The sequence below is a fragment of the Misgurnus anguillicaudatus genome, chromosome 6 (assembly GCF_027580225.2).
Source record: "Misgurnus anguillicaudatus chromosome 6, ASM2758022v2, whole genome shotgun sequence".
NCBI classification, from domain to species: domain Eukaryota; kingdom Metazoa; phylum Chordata; class Actinopteri; order Cypriniformes; family Cobitidae; genus Misgurnus; species Misgurnus anguillicaudatus.
The window spans coordinates 21,609,653-21,629,332 of record NC_073342.2 but is presented as its reverse complement, the minus strand read 5'-3'; the positions used below and the strand labels follow the sequence as shown (position 1 = coordinate 21,629,332).

Below are 19,680 nucleotides of genomic sequence, written 5' to 3'. Positions count from 1 at the left end.
CCAGTGTTTTTCCACAATGTAAATTCCGAGAGGATCCGAAATAAAAGCCAGCTGCGTACGCACTGTATTTTTCGGTACTTCTATCCTTGCACATTCGGCGAAAACTTTGTTAATTTAACAACTTTTAACTAAATGTACTTTATAATATGCAGCCCATAATTAACCATTTTGAAAAAGGTTAGTCATGCGAAGCACACAAACAACAACATGCTCCTGAGCGAACCTAATCCATGCAAATGTGGAAAATATAGCCTTGCCCAGAGGCCACTTCCTCTGTTTTGGCGCTGAACGTAATGACGCCGTGCGTGATGACGCAGCGCGTAGGGCGATGGAGAGCCCCGCAGCCGCATTGTTGTGGGGGAAGAGAGGCGAATTAGCCTACTAGCATAGCGCGTATACGGCCAGCCTAATAACGACTGAAAAACAGGCGGGTTAGTATGCTCGAGCAGCTGTTATCGTGAGCGAGTACGCCCGGCTTTTAAATGCTTATTTCTGAATCCGAGAGGCCGTTACGGATACCGAGTATTACCTTTCGCAAACAAGAGATAAGCGGCTGGTGGACGCTAGCGCCAGTAACGCGGCTCGTGCACGGATTAAACCCACTGCTGTTCAGTAGGCCAAACCGCTGCTGCTTTTAGCTCGGCCTTATTGCCTTCGAAGCTTCATTTAACGTCGACGGCAAAGGTAAGAACCTGACCCATTTATTGTTGCCGACTGTGAGGTGTTTATTGTACATGTATAACTTGGCCGTGAACATGTGGTGCGTGTATGTTTTTACCGTCCTGTTTTGTTTTGTTTGACGCCATGTTTGCATTAGCTGACTAGCAGAGCCACTAGTAGGCCGTGTGTCTGTCCTTGCTGTTCAGGGTGGGTGTTTTCTCCAGAGCTGTGATCTGTGTGCACCGTGTTTGGCCTTGTTCTGCCCTGCCCCCCTCGAACAAACAAAAGCCTGTGTGTAAAACCAGGGCTGTTATTTGTTACACCAATTATGTGGGTTAATGTATCAGGGTGAGGTTTAAAAAGTCGGTACTTCAGTAAAAATAGTATACAGTGTAGTATACCCAGGTATTTAAATTGTCAAGCATGTAAAAATCCAGTTGTTTAGGTAACAATGTACGTGTGTGGTATTGTTTGCATCTAAATAATTCATTATGACAGGTGGCGACAATAACTGCAAGTACACGGCTAGTAAACTTGGGTTTGGGTTGCCATGGACACAAGCCGAGATGTGTGCTTACAGTAGTTTACAGTTGATACCACGTGGTGGAAGTGTTGTTGAGTCGCATGGCAGTTTGAAATTGGACCTGATGTTGTTGTTTAGGGTTCCCGTAGCTCAGTTGGTAGAGCATTGTGTAAGCATAACAAAAGTTCTGCGTTTAATTTTCAGAAAATACGCACATATGGATTAACTATACAAGTTATCTTGAATGCTCTGCGAGTCATTTTGCATGAAAGCGTCTGCCAAATGTAAATGTTTATGTGAAACTTTGGTTAGAGGGCTTTAAAACGAAAGTTGATGTGTATTGTTCTTGTGTCACACTTTAGTTCCTCTGAGGCATTCAAAATGAGGAAGAAGGCTCGGCAAAACCGTGTGTCCACCTCGCAGAGGCCTCCCTCCCCCATCAAACCCTCGCGGAACCGCGAGACCTTGACTTACGCCCAGGCTCAGCGCATGGTGGAGCTGGAGATAGACGGGCGTGTTCACAGGCTCAGCATTTACGACAAACTGGATGTTATCGACAGCGATGACCCTTTAGCTCAGGAGATCAGTGAGTGCACCAGCAACAAGGAGAACACGGAAAAGCCGCAGCAGGTTCTCGTGCGTTCGGTGCGATTGAAAAATAACCAGCAGAAGAAGAGCGCCACGCTGACGGCTGTACAGGGTCCACAAGCTCAGGGCAGGCTACCGGAGCCAAAGATCCGAACGGTCGAGTACAACCTTCCAGCTGTGCCGCGGAGGCCGTCGTCGTACTACACCTATGTGGAGAAGACGCCGGACGAGCTCGACGAGGAGGTCGAATACGACATGGATGAGGAAGACTACGCGTGGCTCGAGCTGATCAATGAGAAGAGGAAGAGCGACGGTCACAGCCAGGTATCTCAGAACCTTTTCGAGTTCCTAATGGACCGCTTTGAGAAGGAGTCTTTCTTTGAGAGCCAGGGTCAGGGCGACCCCCAGTCGCTTATTGACGAAGACGCCGTGTGCTGCATCTGCATGGACGGCGAGTGCCAGAACAGTAACGCGATCCTGTTCTGCGACATTTGCAACCTTGCAGTGCATCAGGAATGTTACGGAGTCCCCCACATACCGGAGGGTCGATGGCTTTGCCGCCACTGTTTAAATTCCCCTTCCCAACAGGCAGAGTGTATATTCTGCCCCAACAAAGGTGGTGCCCTCAAGAGGACAGACGACGATCGGTGGGGGCACGTCGTGTGCGCCATATGGGTCCCCGAAGTCGGTTTTACCAATACGGTTTTCATCGAGCCCATCGACGGTGTGGCGAACATTCCGCCCGCACGCTGGAAGCTCACCTGTTACCTGTGTAAGAAAAAGGGAGTGGGCGCTTGCATTCAGTGCAGCAAGGCAAACTGTTACACCGCTTTCCATGTTAGCTGTGCTCAGAAAGCCGGCCTGTACATGAAGATGGAGCCTGTCAAAGAGGTCACTGAATCAGGAGCCACTTCGTTCTCTGTGAAGAAAATCGCGTACTGTTGCCCGCACACCCCTAGCAGTTGTGTAAGGAGACCTCTCACTATATACGATGACTCCAAGCCCAAGAACGGTTTGTGTCAGAAGGGTGCTCAAAGGGGAGAGAGGGAAAGAGCAAAGGGATTCCAAAAAAGGAAGAACAAAAAGCCGGAATCAGAGCCTGTTGCTGTGGTACCCACGGTTTCTGGCCCTAGTATTACACCTAAAAGGTAGGTGTGAATTTTTGTATGCGTGTTATGATGAATAAATTATCCATTATGTACTATTTAAATTTTAGTTCCTGTTTTATGTATTATTTGTTGCTTTTTTTAATGCTTCTGTAATGAATTTGATGTGTGGTTTCCTTCTTGACAGTTTCAACACAATCCTCAATCAAGTTTCAGTCCAGAAGAAGAAGGTCTTTGTGGAACGTGTTCTCAGTTACTGGATGCTCAAGAGGCAGTCGAGGAACGGTGTTCCTCTAATAAGGCGCCTCCAGACTACCGTGCAGAGTCAAGAAGAACCAGAACAGGTGAGACTGAAATTAATTATCATCAATGGGTTTTAATGATAGACAGCCTTGATCTCCTTACAGATCACGAGAAGTCTATGCATTTAAATGATTTTGTTTTTGAATGATAGGTGCAGAGGAAAGAGGACCGTAAAGCTTTAGCCGAGCAGTTAAAGGACTGGCACCGTTTACGGCACGATCTGGAGCGAGCTCGCTTACTGTTGGAACTCATTCGCAAGAGAGAGAAACTCAAAAGAGAGGAGGTACGCGCAGTGTTATATGTTGTGATGTCCATGAAAGTGGTGTAATACAGATTTTACCGTTTTGAAATCTGTTTAACTTTAATGTTGGTTGGACAAGATGGGTTTAAAAATGTGACCCCGTCTTGAAAATACAATCTAAAGTCTCAACCAAATTATGAGATTAGGAGCATCAAAGATTGATTTCACTCTAATTTCAATCTTTAAAATGACCTTACTCTGTCAATATTAAAGATATCAAGGTTTTATATTTATACATATTTAGGAACATTCAGCTGAGTTTTTAAAGGCAGGGACACAAATAATAGGCAAAAAATTTGGGAATCTAACTAAAATAATGTGCGCAGACTAGGGCTGCATAAGGATTAATCGTGATTAATCTTTAGCAGAATAAAAGTTTTTGTTTACATCATACATGTGTGTGAACTGTGTATAATAACTTTGTATAAATAAATGCGCACACACGTGACATAAGAAATGTTTACGTGTCTATATACATTTGTATATTTATGTTTAATTTATATTATATATAAATACTTTAAAAAAAATGATACGTATGTATGTGTGTGTGTGTGTGTGTGTGTGTGTGTGTGTGTGTGTGTGTATATATATGTGTATTATGTGTACGTCTATGTGTGTGTGTGTGTGTGTGTGTGTGTGTGTGTGTGTGTGTGTGTGTGTGTGTGTGTGTGTAATATATATATATATAATTATTATACACAGTTCACACACATATGGGTGATTCTCACGAAATCCAGACTTAGAAGGTGTCCAGCATCAGATTTAAAAAAAAGCCTTGAAGCCAATTTTTTTCTACATATAAGATTAAGGTCTGAACTTACTATAACCATTATTTTTTTGAGGATTAAAAAAATATTTCCTATAGATTTTTTTTTTGCATTATCATTAATAAAAATTATCATTACCGCTACATGATATTACATTAAATATATGCATTTACAAACTCATGTTTCGGTAATGAGAACTAAAAAGTTGGTACTATGACAAAATTTAAACTTTTATCTGGAGAGAGAAAATAAGAACTGCGCACCTGGTACCATCTTGAGTGTCACAGTCAATTATGTTCCTTCCAACAATTTTTTTTGTCAGTTCATTGAGAGCTTAAACAGTGATTGAAAATTGTTGCAGAGGATGACAAAATTGGTCTTGGACACATTTATATTCCTTATTATTGTCTCTACATTTACCAATGATCATGAAATACCACATGTTTCTTTACTGTAAATGTTGTAAACAAAAATGTTTATTCTGCTGTAGATTAATTGCGATTAATCGTTATGCATCCCTAGTGCAGACAAATCATTGAATCATTTTTATGTAAACGGTTGTTAGGGTGTGCAGGAGGGTAAGTTATTGTAATCTTTACACTGGTCTGATATCCACAGATGAGGTTACAGCAGTCGGTTCTGGAAATGCAACTTACTCCGTTTCCTGTCATGCTGCGTGCCGTGCTGGATCAGCTTCAGGAAAAAGACCAGACAAAAATATTTGCCCAGCCTGTCAGTGTTAAAGAGGTAAGACTGTCTCGTTTTGGTACAATCTCTATAAATATACAGTTAAATGGTTGGGCACACTTGACTGAATTTGTGTTTGTCATTACTTTAATCGCTTATCTAAAGGTATAAGCTTAAAACTTGAAACTTGAGCTTTATAGATGAATGTAAATTGTTCTTGAGTATGAATTGCTTTGCCAGATCAAAGTTTTAATTCAATATATATATACGTGTTGGCATTTGAAAGGGAAGAAAAGCAGTGAAACATCCAATGTGGCACTAGAGTCTGCAAAAGAAACTTGTGGACGTGTAATTTTTGTAGTTTATTTTCTGGTTTTATAACTTCGTTTTGCATGCAGTTCAAGAAATATTTTTATTATTATATGTATTCCCTGGGGATCAAACCCATGACCTTTGCAGTGCTGACACAATGCTTTACCAGTTGAGCTACAGGAACTGTTAAATAGGATTTTGACCATTGTTCAAAATTGGAGAATGGATTGACTTGCTGTGTATATAAAGAGTCCCTTTCTCCCTTGTGTGTTTAGGTTCCTGACTATCTAGATCACATCAAGCAACCCATGGACTTCTCCACCATGAGGAAACGCATTGACGCCCATGAATACAAGAACCTGGAGGAGTTTGAGGATGACTTCAACTTGATTATCAACAACTGCATGAAATACAACGCCAAGGACACATTCTTTTACCGCGCAGCCATACGCATGCGAGATCACGGTGGAGTGATCCTCAGGAGGACACGGCGAGACATTGAGCGGATCGGCTATGACTCCTCCAGCGGAATGCACCTCGCCGAACCTCCGAAGATAGAGCCACCTCCAACAGTGTCCTGGGAAGAGGGTAAGACCCTACTCAATTTAACCTACTTATAACAAAACTGTTGATTTTGGCTTAATAGTTTGTTTACTAGACGGACCATCTCAGATTAAAGGATTTTTTTCCGTATCCATTCCAGTTGACCGACTGTTAAACCCAGTAAATCGGGAGCACATGTCTAAGGAGGAACAGTTGAATAAGCTGTTGGACACACAGGATCTAGTCACTGCCATGAAGTCGTGCCCTTCCAGAAGCAAACGACTTAAGCTGCTCAAAAAGATCATCAGTGATGTGCGGATGGAAATGGGTCAAAAGATGGAGCCCCCTTCATTGGAACAGGACAATACCAAGGAAGAAGAGGACATGATTCTTACAGTACAACAGGCCACAGAGGAAGAAGGTGCAAAATCACATTTTGTTGATTGGTCTCTTATGGTAGCACTGATTTATACAGTGTAAATCTAAGGTCTGAGCCCGATGAAAATGCTTTACTTGGCAATGATATACAATACATAACTTGAGCACAGTGACTTAAAGGATTTGTCCATTTTCTTAAAAAAAATCCAGATAGTTTATCCAAAATGTTTATGTCTTTCTTTGTTCAGTCGAGAAGAAATTATGTTTTTTGAAGAAAACACTCCAGGATTTTTCTCTAATGGACCCCAATACTTGGCAGTTTTGGTGCCGTTTAAAATTGCAGTTTCAACACAGTTTCAAAAGAACTCTAAATGATCCCAAACAAGGCATAAGGTTCTTATCTAGCGAAATGATTGTCATGTTTGGCAAGAAAAATAAAAAATGTCCACTTTTAAACCACAACTTCTCGTCTTCCTCCGGCTGTCTGACGAGCCAGCGCGACCTCACGTAATACATCATCACGTCAAGAGGTTACGGATGACGTATGCAAAACTACGCCCCAGTGTTTACAAGTGTGGACCGTTCCGACCTTGTAGTATGTCGAATGATACAAATTAATGTCTTTGTGTCAGTTTATTGTTTAAAATGGTCTGCAAATGTGCGTTTCATATATGTAACACGTGACCTTTCGACATCAATTTCGCAATTACGTGAGGTCGCGCTGCCAAGACACAATGCCAGAGGAAGAAGAGAAGTTGTGGTTTAAAAGTGCATCTTTTTATTTTTCATGCCAAAAATGACAACCGTTTCGCTAGATAAGACCCTTATGCCTCATTTGGGATCATTTAGAGTTCTTTTGAAACTGCAATTTTAAACTGCATTAAAACTGTAAAGTGTTGGGGTCTATTAAAGTCCATTTAAATGAGAAAAATCCTGGAATATTTTCGTTAAAAACATAATTTCTTCTTGACTGAACAAAGAAAGACATCAACATTTTGGATGACATGGTGGTGAGTAAATTATCTTTTTTAAGAAAATCTACTAATCTATTAAAAGGTGTAAATTTACATACATTTCAGAATTTTTGGTAGATCTCCGTTTTGCTTTAATAGTGTTTCAGCTGCCATTAGCTATGCAAGGTTTGCATCTTGTGAGTTTAAGTGGAAGCAAGAAAAATTATCATGGTTAATGTCACAAATTTGCTGACATTTGATTAGTGATCAAGAATGCTGAATGTTTAGTTTTTAATCTTCGCTTTCATCTTCATTGCTCCCTTAAAGGCATAGTTCACCCAAAAATAAAAATATTGTCATGATTTAATCACTTTCATGTTGTTACAAACTTAGGAAGATATTTTGAGCAATTTTTGACCCATTTGACTTCCATAGAATCCTTTTTTCCTACTGTGGAGGTCAATGGGGCCTTTGATTTTATTACAAACATTCCACAAAATATCTTCCTTCGTGTTCATCAGAACAAATAAATTTATACAGGTTTGTAACAACATGAGAATGATTAATTAATGACAGAATTTTCATTTTTAGGTGAACTATCCCTTTAAGGAACTACATACTCTTTTACTAATCAGTTAATGTGTCTTCACAGTTGACAAGTCATTACCTCCAAAACTTGAACCGTCAGACTCCATGCCACTTTTGGCAAACTCAGAGAGTCCGTCTGAACCTCCTACACTGAAACCTGTGGAGCCCGGCCCTGATAAGTGCCCAAAAAAGGTCAAATTCGACAGCGAGATGCTCTCTACCTCACTCCTAAATGGACTCTCCCCTGACGTTCTGCCCACTGATAATAACGTTATGGTTGCTACCTCCACCCTCACCGAACCAGCAAACATGGTCAACCGGCGAACAGCCGTGCTGTTCCGAAAGTCGAAGATCGCGAGCCCTCAGAAGTCATCAAATATGAGCGAATCCTCAGTCGACTGTCCTCAGCTGGGCACCAAGACTTTCCTCTCAGTCGTCCTCCCTCGCCTCGAGACCCTGCTTCAGCACAGGAAGAGAACGCACAGCGCTAGTGGAGACTGTCAGGAGGAGGATGAGCACGAGTGTCCAATCAAACGCTTGGATACTGGTAAGTACTACTAACACAAACAAACACTGTATTCTTGTCCAGGCATTTGTTGTATGCTTTACATGTATTGTCCTTACAGGTTTGACCAATGGCTTTTCAGAGCCTAAGAAAGGTTTAACTGCAGGTCGACCATCGGAGCCTCGTCGCCGCTGTGCTTCAGAGTCCAGCATCTCTTCTAGTGGAAGTGGGAGCATCCAGGAGACCACAAGGTGGGAATGCGCACTTTGAACACTGCAAATAATGACTTTCTTACTTAGTATTTTTGCATCTTTGTCAGTACAAATACAAAAAAATTATTGAATTTTCTCAATAGGCAAAATGACCTAAGAAAATAAGTTTAGTTTTTAGGACTTGAGACCAACTAAACAATTTAATTACACGTCAATTATCTTTTTTCTGAAGCTGGTTTCTTTCATTTACTGTAGTTTTTATCACACTGATGTAAATGCAATAGTTTGTTTTTAAAATAAGTTTGTTTTTTAGTTAGTTATTTAATGCTATAAAAACGGTGGTGTCACGTCATGATTGACAGCTGTGATATGCGCATTCTTCGAGGGCGGGGTCTTGATTTTCACGGCTTTACTTCCTGCTCACTACTGCGCAGTAGGGCTGGGATAAACGGTTATTTTTTAGACGATTAATCTAGCGATTATTTTCCCGATGCATTGATTAATCTAACGATTCATTTTATCAGTCCGATTCGATTCTTGATTATCTCCCCATTAATTAACTAATAGCAATTTATACATGTTGATTTACATATCTGAATAGAAACATTTCAATATATGTTTATTGCTCTTAAAATTTCAAAATAAAAAAGACTATACAAGTGCAAAATAATGCATTCTTAGTCAGTGCTAGCATTAAATAAAGCGTTTGCAGCGCATACTGTGCAGTTTAGTAACAGTATAAAAATCTCAAGTTCACATTACTTTAATTTACATGCATTTATGAGCAAAACCTCTTTAATGTGCCTTTTGATGGTCAGTGTAATTTGTATAACTTGATTTGTTTAATCCACATTTTTTCGTGCTGTTCTGTCAAATTTAAGTGATTTTGTGCATAAAACAAGCACAAAAAAATCGACCAATGGGGTAAGCAAATTTTTCTTGAATTTTTCTTGAATTTTTCTTGAATTTAGTGTTTAAGAAAAATTTTCAAGATTCACTTAAATTTGATATTTTTGGTCTAAAGACTAATTTATTTTCTTGGGTAGTTTTGCTCATCAAGAAAAAGCATCTTAATTTAAGAATCTTTTGATATTTTTACTGAAAACCAGACAAAAATAATAAGAAAATGTTTTCTTGAAGAGCATTTTTTGCCATGTTAAAGGACAAAGTATTACTCTGACCTTCAACACTGATCTGAATACATGAATTTTTTTTGGGATCTTCTGCAGTGATGTCACTCACCCAAAGAGTGGAAAAGGAAAGCCGGCGATGACGAGACGAAACACGACGGATGATAAAAAAGATCTGGTCAATGGCATGGAAACGGGGAACATTTCCAAAGCCAACAAGATGGCAGCAGGTGAGCGTCCAGCTTTTAGCAGCGGGCGTTATGGGGTATGTGGGTTTTTACACCGGCCCCATACCTCAGATCAAAGAAATGGGTCAGCCGCGAAACATAGAAGACCCATTCTGGCAGCATCTCGCGCTGGTGTCTTTTCAGCACTGTGGAAGCTTGCTGTTCTTTCTTTTGCTTGCTCTGAAACTGACCTGCTCCTCATGGCTTTGTCTAACACAAATTAAAAGCTTTGCTTTCCGCTGTAGCGTCTGCATGTGAGAAACCTTCATGTTATAATAATCATCACAGCTTATCCCGTCACTCTTTAGTAGTTGCTCCTTACCTTTGCTCTTTCGAAGGTGGTGCTTAAAGGAACAGTTCACTGAAAATAAAAATGGTCTTATTTACTCACCCTTATGATGTTTGGGATTCGTATGACTTTTCTTTCATGGAAGACACGCATACATGAAATTTAAAGGGATAGTTCACTCAAAAATTAAAATAATGTAATTAATGACTCACCCTCATATCGATCCAAATTCGTAAGACCTCCGTTCATCTTCGAATCACAGTTTTGGATGTTTTAGATTTAGTCCGAGAGCTTGCTGACCCTTCATTGAAAATCTACGTACGGTATACTGTCCATGTCCAGAAAGGTAATAAAAACATCATCAAAGTAGTGCATGTGACATCAGTGGGTCAGTTAGAATGTGTTGAAGCATCAATAATACATTTTTGTCCAAAAATAATAAAATTACGACTTTATTCAGCATTGTCTTCTCTTCCGCGTTTGTTGTGAGGCGTATGCACAAGACTTAAGTCACGTGACTGCAGGATGACGTGTTATCCTCAGACCTGTTGGCCAAGTTTTTTCCCAAACTTACAGCGTGCGTATCCCTCAGACTGTAAACGAAGCCAGGGCGCACAAAAAAAAAACAGCTGGGGTGCACCAGATAACATGTCAGCCGTGTCATATGTCAGAAAATACAAAGAAAGGACAATGCTGAATAAAGTCGTGATTTTTGTTATTTTTGGACCACAATGGGTTTTTGATGCTTCGGCACATCCTGGCTGACCCACTGATGTCACATGAGCTGCTTTGGTGGTGTTTTTGTTGCCTTTCTGGAAATGGACAGTGTACCGTGCGTAGATTTTCAATAAAGGGTCAACAAGCTAAATATAAGACTAAATATAAAACATCTTAAACTGTGTTCCGAAGATAGAGGAGGTCTTAATATTTTCATTTTGGGGTGAACTATCCCTTTAAGAGCTACAGCAGAGTTTTATGATACTCCTATGTCCTTTCTTTGGAGCTGGACATGTAATCGTATGGAAAGTGTGTGTAGCTCGAATGCTATTTTATCTTCCTTGGAAGAGAGTCAAACAAGAGTTTCAACTAACATGAGGGTGTCGGTAAATGATAGCAATTTTCACTTTAAGTTGAACTGTTCCTTTAAAGGTAATTTCATCCTAAATGATATCTCTCTTTAACTGCCTTTCATCAATATGCTGTGCAAAATCTTTTGGCCTGCCCAGTGCTCTCTCAGAAATAGAAAGCTTTTGCTTTCTGACTCGCAAGCATGTCGGAGTCTGAGTGGGCCTGTTAGTCACATAACCTGTTTGGCTTTTTCAAAACCAAAACTTAACTTAAAACATGTATCTTTAGAAATTTCACCTGAGACACAGTTGTGTCCGGTGAATGGCTCGGCATGCTTCCGTCAAAGAAACCCCGTCGATTGCTGATTGGCCGAATACTGCCATGGCTCTTGAGGTGTTCTGCGCCATTTTTACGGTGAACCCCTCGTAACTTTCCATTATTCCTACTTTCGTAGAGATTGAGAGCAGCAATATTTGGATGCCTGCTAACACTACACCACTAAATCTGGAGCCCCTTAAACTAGTTTGGGCCAAACTTAGTGGATATCCTTCCTATCCTGCCTTGGTGAGTGTGCATGTGTGCATGCCTGTCAGAGACTGGTTCTCCTCTTCCTCCTCCTCTTCATTATTTCATGCCTAATCTTCTTCAATGGCAAATCAACTCATAACATTACATGCCAGGTGATACAGTCAGGGTGTGTACGTGCATTCATTTGTGTTTGTGAGTGCGGGTGTTCCCTTGTCTTGTGGCAGTCATTTCCATTTGATATTATATATTAAGAGTTACTGGGCCTTCTGAGATGTGTGCGTTGGAGGTTACTATTGTGTTGACGTCCTCTCTTGACCCATCTGTAGATCATAGATCCTCAGATGCCCAGGTCGGGTTGCCATCTCAACGACGAGTTCATTCCCACCCCTCCGCGGGACGTTCTCAGGGTCGGAGAGCTGATGCAGTACAGGTCCAAGGAGAAACTCTTCCTCGTCCGCTTCTTCGACAGCAGACGCAACTGGTTAGTAATCGCTTTATTCCTAAATGACACGTTAAATGTTGCAAATAACTCACACTCTGAATTCTCCCCCCAGGCAATGGCTTCCTAAATCCAAGATGGTACCATTCGGTATTGACAAGACGTTAGACAAAAGTAAAATGTTGGAAGGCAGAACGCCAAGTATTCGCAGAGCTGTGCAAAGCGCCTTCAACCGTGCCATGAACCACTTGAGCCTCATCCAGGACTTAGGCACCGGAGATTGACCCCCCCCTCCACACTCAAGGGTCACGTTTTAAGGGTCCCGTCAAGCCCCACGTTTACTCGACGCTACGCTTGCATATCAGACCGGCCGGGTTTACCGAGGCCCCACCCCTTCTCCCAATCTGTTAGGATTAACAGACGAATGTGAGGGCACCTAGACTCTCCTAAAATGTGCTGCAAGACTGCTGTGAACTCGCACACTGCCATCTACTTTCCTTTACACTTCCGACTCCATCCTCGTAACGCCTCGTGTTTAGCTCTGGCTGTAAATAACGTCATCCTAAATTATCCAACACTAATTTATTGTTATTGTTTGGTTTGTACCGCACACGACCTCCTGGAAGATTTCTACTCCAAGGTAATTTCTCAAGCGCACTGAGGTGCGAACCCATCTGGTGCTACATCACGTGCAAAGCCTCGACTTTTCCGTACTAGAGACTTGGAAGGGGGCTGTCGCACTTACTGTATCAAACTTTTGTTGTTTTTTTGCTTTTTTTAACGGTTAAGTTATTATTTGTCAATGCAAGCTTCTCCTCCTTGGCATTAACATGTTATCTACTTTTTTATATAAAAATATTCTTATGGGACACAACTAAGTGATGTTTGTAAATATTTATATAAAGCTATGAAATTATATACATGTAATACTTTAGAGCGGTAAGACGAAAACAAATCGGAGAAGAGAAAAACAACAGTAGCGATGAATGCCGAAAGTGCATCAGTCATGCAAAACCAAAAAAATTTTGCTGCCCAGTTTATTTTTCGTGTATTGTTTTTGGAATGTTTATCCCTGGGTTTCATATTAGTTGTGTGAATGTTTGTTTCAAACGGATAAAATAAAACCCTCGAGTCGTTGCTTTTTATTTCCACTGTGCTCTCAGAAACTGTATTTTAGGTCTGAATAAAGACGTGCCTGTACAAATGTGTTGTATTAGGACAAAGAAAGTATGCAAAACTTTATATCCATAGTAGGCATTTTTGGTGGAAGCTGTGTGTTGCCTAATTTTGCTTTGTGTGCGGGTGTTTCATTCATAGGCCACTGTTGTGACTGTTTAACTCTCTCCAGTAATGGATTCTGGGTAGCATTCTGGGTTCAAAACACTTTTTTGTATGAATGTCTTGTACTTAAATGGACCGGTACTCTTGTTTCTTTTTCTCTGGGAGGATCACAATATAGCCAATGATAGCGAGCGCTGGTGAGATCCAGTATTTTTAAGTACACTGAAAATAAACAGATAAAAAACAAACTGGTGTTGCATTTATTTATTTGTTTGATATGCAGTGTGGAAAATAAGTATTTGAACACCCTGCTATTTTGCAAGTTCTCCCACTTAGAAATCATGGCGGGGTCTGAAATTGTCATTGTAGGTGCATGAGACATAATCTAAAAAAAATCCAGAAATCACAATGTATGATATTTTAAACTTTGAATTTGTATGATACAGCTGCAAATAAGTATTTGAACACCTGAGAAAGTCAATGTTAATGTTTGGTATAGTAGCCTTTGTTTGCAATTACAGAGGTCAAACGTCTCCTGTAGTTTTTCACCAGGTTTGCACATACTGCAGGACGGATTTTGGCCAACTCCTCCTCACAGATCTTCTCTAGATCAGTCAGGTTTCTGGCCTGCCGCTGAGAAACAGAGTTTGACCTCCCTCCAAAGATTCTCTATTGGGTTTAGGTCTGAAGACTGGCTAGGCCACGCCAGAACCTTGGTATGCTTCTTACAGAGCCACTCCTTGGTTATCCTGGCTGTGTGCTTCGGGTCATTGTCATGTTGGAAGACCCAGCCTCGACCCATCTTCTCCTTAATACAGTGCAGTCGCCCTGTCCCATGTGCAGAAAAACACCCCCAAAGCATGATGCTACCACCCCCATGCTTCACAGTAGGGATGGTGTTCTTGTGATTGTACACATCATTCTTCTTCCTCCAAACACGTTTAGTGTAATTATGACCAAAAGTTTTATTTTGGTCTCATCTGACCACATGACTTTCTCCCTTTACTCCTCTGGATCATCTAAATGGTCATTGGCAAACTTAAGACGGGTCTGGACATGTGTTGGTTTAAGCAGGGGAACCTTCCGTGCCATGCATGATTTCAAACCATGACGTCTCAGTGTATTACCAACAGTAACCATGGAAACGGTGGTCCCGGTTCTTTTCAGGTCATTGACCAGCTCCTCCTGTGTAGTTCTGGGCTGAATTTTCACATTTCTTAGAATCATTGAGACCCCACGAAGTGCATCTAATTTAGGATAATAAATGCAGTGGAGGTGGACATTTTAAAGACAGACTAACAGGTCTTTTTGACGGTCAGAATTCTAGCTGATAGACAGTTGTTCAAATACTTATTGCAGCTGTATCATACAAATAAATAGTTTAAAAAAATCATATATTGTGATTTGTGGATTTATCTTTAAATTATGTATCTCACAGTGGACATGCACCTACGATGACAATTTCAGACCCCTCCATGATTTCTAAGTGGGAGAACTTGCAAAATAGCAGGGTGTTCAAATACTTATTTTCCACACTGTAACTCTGCTATGGTCTGAGCAATGATGTTGCCGAATAACGAAAACTGAGTCACTAGATGGAGCTCTTAAGCCAAGCACATTTCACTTCAGGTGAAATCCTACGGTCATGCTCCTTTACAGATACTGGTTAAGCTTTGACAGAATGTGATTGTAAAAGATCTATTCCAAACTCTAGCAAGGTCAGCATTGTGTGTTGTAAAGCAGATTAAAGGGCCGTTTTATATCTGTATCAGCACAACCTTTTCCAGTGCCGTCTGGCTTGTCGAGCAACAAGCACTGCTGTATAATTTCTCTTTCTGCTTCCATCTTCCTGTTTTGTTCCTCTCACTTAACCACTATTAACATGTGTGCGTTTATCCCCGTCTGCACGTACCTCCAGTTGGCAGTGGCATATCTTCCACAAACATACCCTCTCTGTTTGCTCCGCAATCAAGGAAAATTCAGTTTTATGAAAGCCTTTGAAGTGGATGTAATTGGGCTGGAACAATCGTTCATCAAAGCACATCTAGTGTGTGTTTTAGATGAGCAGTAAGGGTGTTATATTGTAAAATGTCTGAGTTTTATGATCTATTGTTATGTATAGGGGATAAACCACAGTAAGACTACACTTGATGTTTGCATGATCACCCTGTCTGGGTTTATTTTGCAACACTGACTCACTGTATATTATTATACAGTCAGAGGGGTGGCACAGTGGGTAGCACTGTTACCTCATAAGAAGAAGGTTTCTGGTTTGAGTCTTAAGGGTCGGGAGGTCTTTCTGTGCATGTCGTCCTTTTATCAGTGTGGGTATATTCCGGGTACTCTTTTTTTTCACAATCCAAATGGATGCATGCATGATATGTAAATTAGATGTGTGTACACTGTTAAAAGTAAAGGTTTAAAAGTAACAAAATACTTAAATTGGTAACCCTGCTAAAAACTTTGTGAACATTTTAAAAGGACACTTTTCTTTTAAAGGGACACCTAGAAAATAACAACTTTAAATTTTCTGTCAGTCTTATGATGTAGCTACAGAACAGTCAAGTTTTAAATAGGAAAAATATCGAAACTCTTTGGTTATTTTTTAGTGCGATGCTAATGGTCTAATCAGATTCAATGGATTATGCTAAGCTATGCTAAAAGTGGTACCGCCAGACCCAGAGATCGGCTGAATGTATTCCAAAATGGTAAAAATCAAATGTTTAACTGGGGAGCTGGAAAATTATATTTTCAAAAAAAGTGGAGTGTCCCTTTAAGTTAATAAAGCTTATTTTGTTTTAGGTGTTACCAATTAAAGTAATAAAAAAAAAAATTCTCCTTAAAATTTTCACCACTAAAATCTTTTTTGTTTGTTTGTTTGTTTAATAAACTCTGTAAAAAGTCATTTTAATTTACTATAATTTTTCTTGATTAGAGATCAGTTGTTATAATTTATAAAATATAGTTGAAATAAGTCAACTTGTAGAAACTCATCTCTTGTCAAGATAAATAATAGTACGTTAAAATGACCTTGTAAATCTGAGTGATTAAACAAAACATTTTATAAAGTAATACAATTTAGTTGATAAAACTTACTTTTTAATTGTTACCAATTGAAGTAATTTTTTAAGTAGATCCAAATTTCACTTTTTATGCAAATGAGCTGATCTCTGCACTAAATGCATAACTGTCCTTACCCCAATGTTAAAAGTGAAAGTTTAAAAGTAAAAAAATTACTTCAATTGGTAACCCCTAAAAAAATAAAAAAATTTAAAGAGACACCTTCTTTTAAAGGGACACCTAGAAAATCACAAATTTTAATTTTCTGTCGGTCTTAGTATGCTACACGATGTAACTACAGAAGAGTCGAGTTTTAAATGGGAAAAATATCGAAACTTTGGCTATTTTTGAGCGCGATTCTAAATGGTTTAATCAGATCCAATGAATTGTGCTAAGCAATGCTAAAAGTGGTACCGCCAGACCCGGAGATCGGCTGAATGTATTCCAAAACGGTAAAAATCAAATGGCGAGCTGGAAAATTATAATATTTTCTAAAAAGTGTCCATTTAAGTTGATAAAGCTTATTTTGTTTTAGGTGTTACCTAACCCCAGCTGCTCCCAAAGAGCTGGCTGGCGCCTTGCATGGCTGACACCACCATCGGTGTATGAATGTGGGAGTGAATGGGTGAATGTAAGGCAAATTGTAAAGCGCTTTGGATGGCCATAGGTCTGTTAAAAGCACAATATAAATGCAGTCCATTTACCATTTACCATTTATTTTTTTAACTAGAGATAAGTTGTTGTTATCCAAAAATATATATAGTTGAAATAAGTCAGTTTCATTTTATAAATTGTAGCAAATCATCTCTTGTCAAGATAAATAATAGTAAGTTGAAATGACTTGTAAATCTGAGTGATTAAACAAAAAAATTTAAGGCAGCATAAAAAAATGACTGTATAAAGTGAGAAAATTTAGTTGATAAAACTTGCTTTTTTAAGTGTTACTAATTGAAGTAATTTTTTAAAGTAGATCCAAATTTCACTTTTTATGGTGTAGATCAAGTATGAATTAACTTGTGTATAGATTAACTGGTTCTCGTCACTGTAAAAATATCAAATCAACACATATTTTTGTGTTACTTTAACTTAACTAATTAACAACTTAACAATTTCAACTTGTTTTTATAAGTTATGTCAACTAATTACAAAAAGTGCTGGGTTATTTTGAACCCAGCTTTAGGTAAATATTGGACAGGACACACAGATGGGTTAAAATTTATGCTGGGTTGTTGTTAGAATGTAAAAAAGCAGGTTAAAATAATTACATAATCAAGTTGTTTTAACTTCAGTGCATGCACTGTAAAAAAATGCAACATGAAGTTAAAACAACTTGGTTTTGCAAGTCAATTCAACCTACTGTTTTAAGTTTGGGCTTTAAAAAGTTGACATAACTTCTAAATTCAAGTTAAAGTAACATAAAAATATTTGTTGATTTGACAAAAATGCTGCGTATTTTACAGTGTGTATATAATATATATCCATAGATGCTGGAATGGTGTTAAGAAGGAATAAAAAAGATGGAATGACACCATCTAAAATGCATGTGCAACAACCATTTTACTATAGATTTACACAGATTAACAAATAAGGACGTAAACCAGACACTCTGTGTATTCATTTGTGTTTACATTCTGTTGGCCATTCTTTTGTCAGTTGATTCATTTTCCATAATCTGTTATTTTATGTACCACCGCTTTTGGCAACAGCATCAAACAAAAGTGTAAACACAAATATATTGCTCTCTGATTTCAGCTTTTTAAAGTCCTGAATTATTCATCTCTCTCAATATCGAGAAAGCCTTGATAATAACACCTTGTTTTTGTTTGCGGTGGGATTCGCTGCTTTGTGAATGCGTATTAACATTCTTAAGTATAATCAAGCCACACATCGAGATGTTGCTCAGTTTGGAGAGGAAGATAAGAGGCCGTTACTGTGAATGTTACAGTATCTAAGCTGGTATCAAATGCTTATCTAGAGGACGGGCTACTGATGAATTCTATACAGAAATGACTCTGCAGATGCGATATGCTGAGGTCAATAAAATGACTTTAAAGTCTTAATGCATGTGTTAAAACATCTCCTTATCACAGTAACCACTGATAGCAGCCAGATAAATAGATGCCAAAATTGAAATGGTCTTGCAACTTACAGAGGTATGAAAGGACACACTCTGAATCTGTATTTGTGAGCAGATATTTGCTGGATGTTTTGTTTGCAATCCATTTGCATCCTCAAACCAACAGTTTTCCTGGATAGCCCAGGCATGAGTAGCAATAACCTGTTCGGAGGAATTAAATCCAATAAATATTTAAATAAGCAAATTTATGTACATAGAAACAAACTTCCCGCCGCAATAAAGAGAATCAATAGTGTAATTAATAATTTATTTAGTAGCACTAAACTGAAAATCTGAAACAAAATTGCAAACCTCCAAAAGCACATATAATATAACCGTAGAATAGCATGACACCTATGAGGAAACTCAATTTTATGTTCAAATCGCTTTCAATTGCTTCACATAAAAGTTTGTAGACTTGGTTTAGAATATAGCTGAACTAAAATTACATGATTTCGAGAAGATAAAAATAAGTTTATATATTTTATTTGAGTTTGAGTTATTCAGATATGGCATATGTATGTGTAATATATAACCACTCTCTAATAAAGTTTTATTTGCAAATATTAGTTAATGCATTAGCTAACATAAACTATGAACAATACTTCTACAGTATTTATTAATCTTAGTTTGTTAATTTTAAGATTTGCTACATTTTAAAGGAGACATTTCATGAGACTTTTAAAAGATGTAAAATAAATATTTGGTGTCCCCAGAGTACGTATGTAAAGTTTTAGCTCAAAATACAATATAGATAATTTATTATAACATGTTAAAATTGCCACTTTGTAGGTGTGAGCAAAAATGTCCCGTTTTTGGGTGTGTCCTTTAAAATGCAAATGAGCTGATCTCTGCACTAAATGGTAGTGCAGTGGTTGGATAGTGCAGATTAAGGGGCGGTATTAACCTCTTCTGACATCACAAGGGAAGCCAGATTTCAATGACCTATTTTTTCACATGCTTGCAGATACTGGGTTGTTCTTTTACCCAATTTCTAGGTTGATAGAAGCACTGGGGAACCAATTATAGCACTTAAACATGAAAAAAGTCAGATTTTCATGATATGTCCCCTTTAAAATCAAAGTTGTAAGGGTTAACATTAGTTACATTACCATT

At 39.0% G+C, this 19,680-nt stretch overlaps 2 protein-coding genes across 3 annotated transcripts in view; one reads left to right on the top strand and one right to left on the bottom strand.

The window, feature by feature from the left end:
* The window catches only part of LOC129434396 (creatine kinase U-type, mitochondrial), a 368,704-nt gene that overhangs the window by 80,653 nt on the left and 268,371 nt on the right, over window positions 1-19,680 (bottom strand). The window lies entirely within an intron of this gene.
* On the top strand, window positions 279-13,636 carry brd1b (bromodomain containing 1b). 2 transcript variants are annotated; one of them, XM_055192244.2, is made up of 13 exons: window positions 279-684; window positions 1,546-2,919; window positions 3,065-3,221; window positions 3,332-3,463; window positions 4,867-4,995; window positions 5,523-5,835; window positions 5,951-6,211; window positions 7,774-8,256; window positions 8,336-8,465; window positions 9,656-9,786; window positions 11,595-11,704; window positions 11,995-12,149; window positions 12,223-13,636. In XM_055192244.2, the coding sequence occupies exons 2-13, from the start codon at window positions 1,565-1,567 to the stop codon at window positions 12,389-12,391; spliced, it is 3,525 nt and encodes a 1,174-aa protein (XP_055048219.2). In that variant the 5' UTR covers window positions 279-684; window positions 1,546-1,564; the 3' UTR covers window positions 12,392-13,636. The 2 variants fall into 2 exon arrangements, with proteins under 2 accessions (XP_055048219.2, XP_055048220.2); XM_055192245.2 differs by lacking the exon at window positions 11,595-11,704 and having other exon boundaries at window positions 280-684; window positions 12,223-12,382.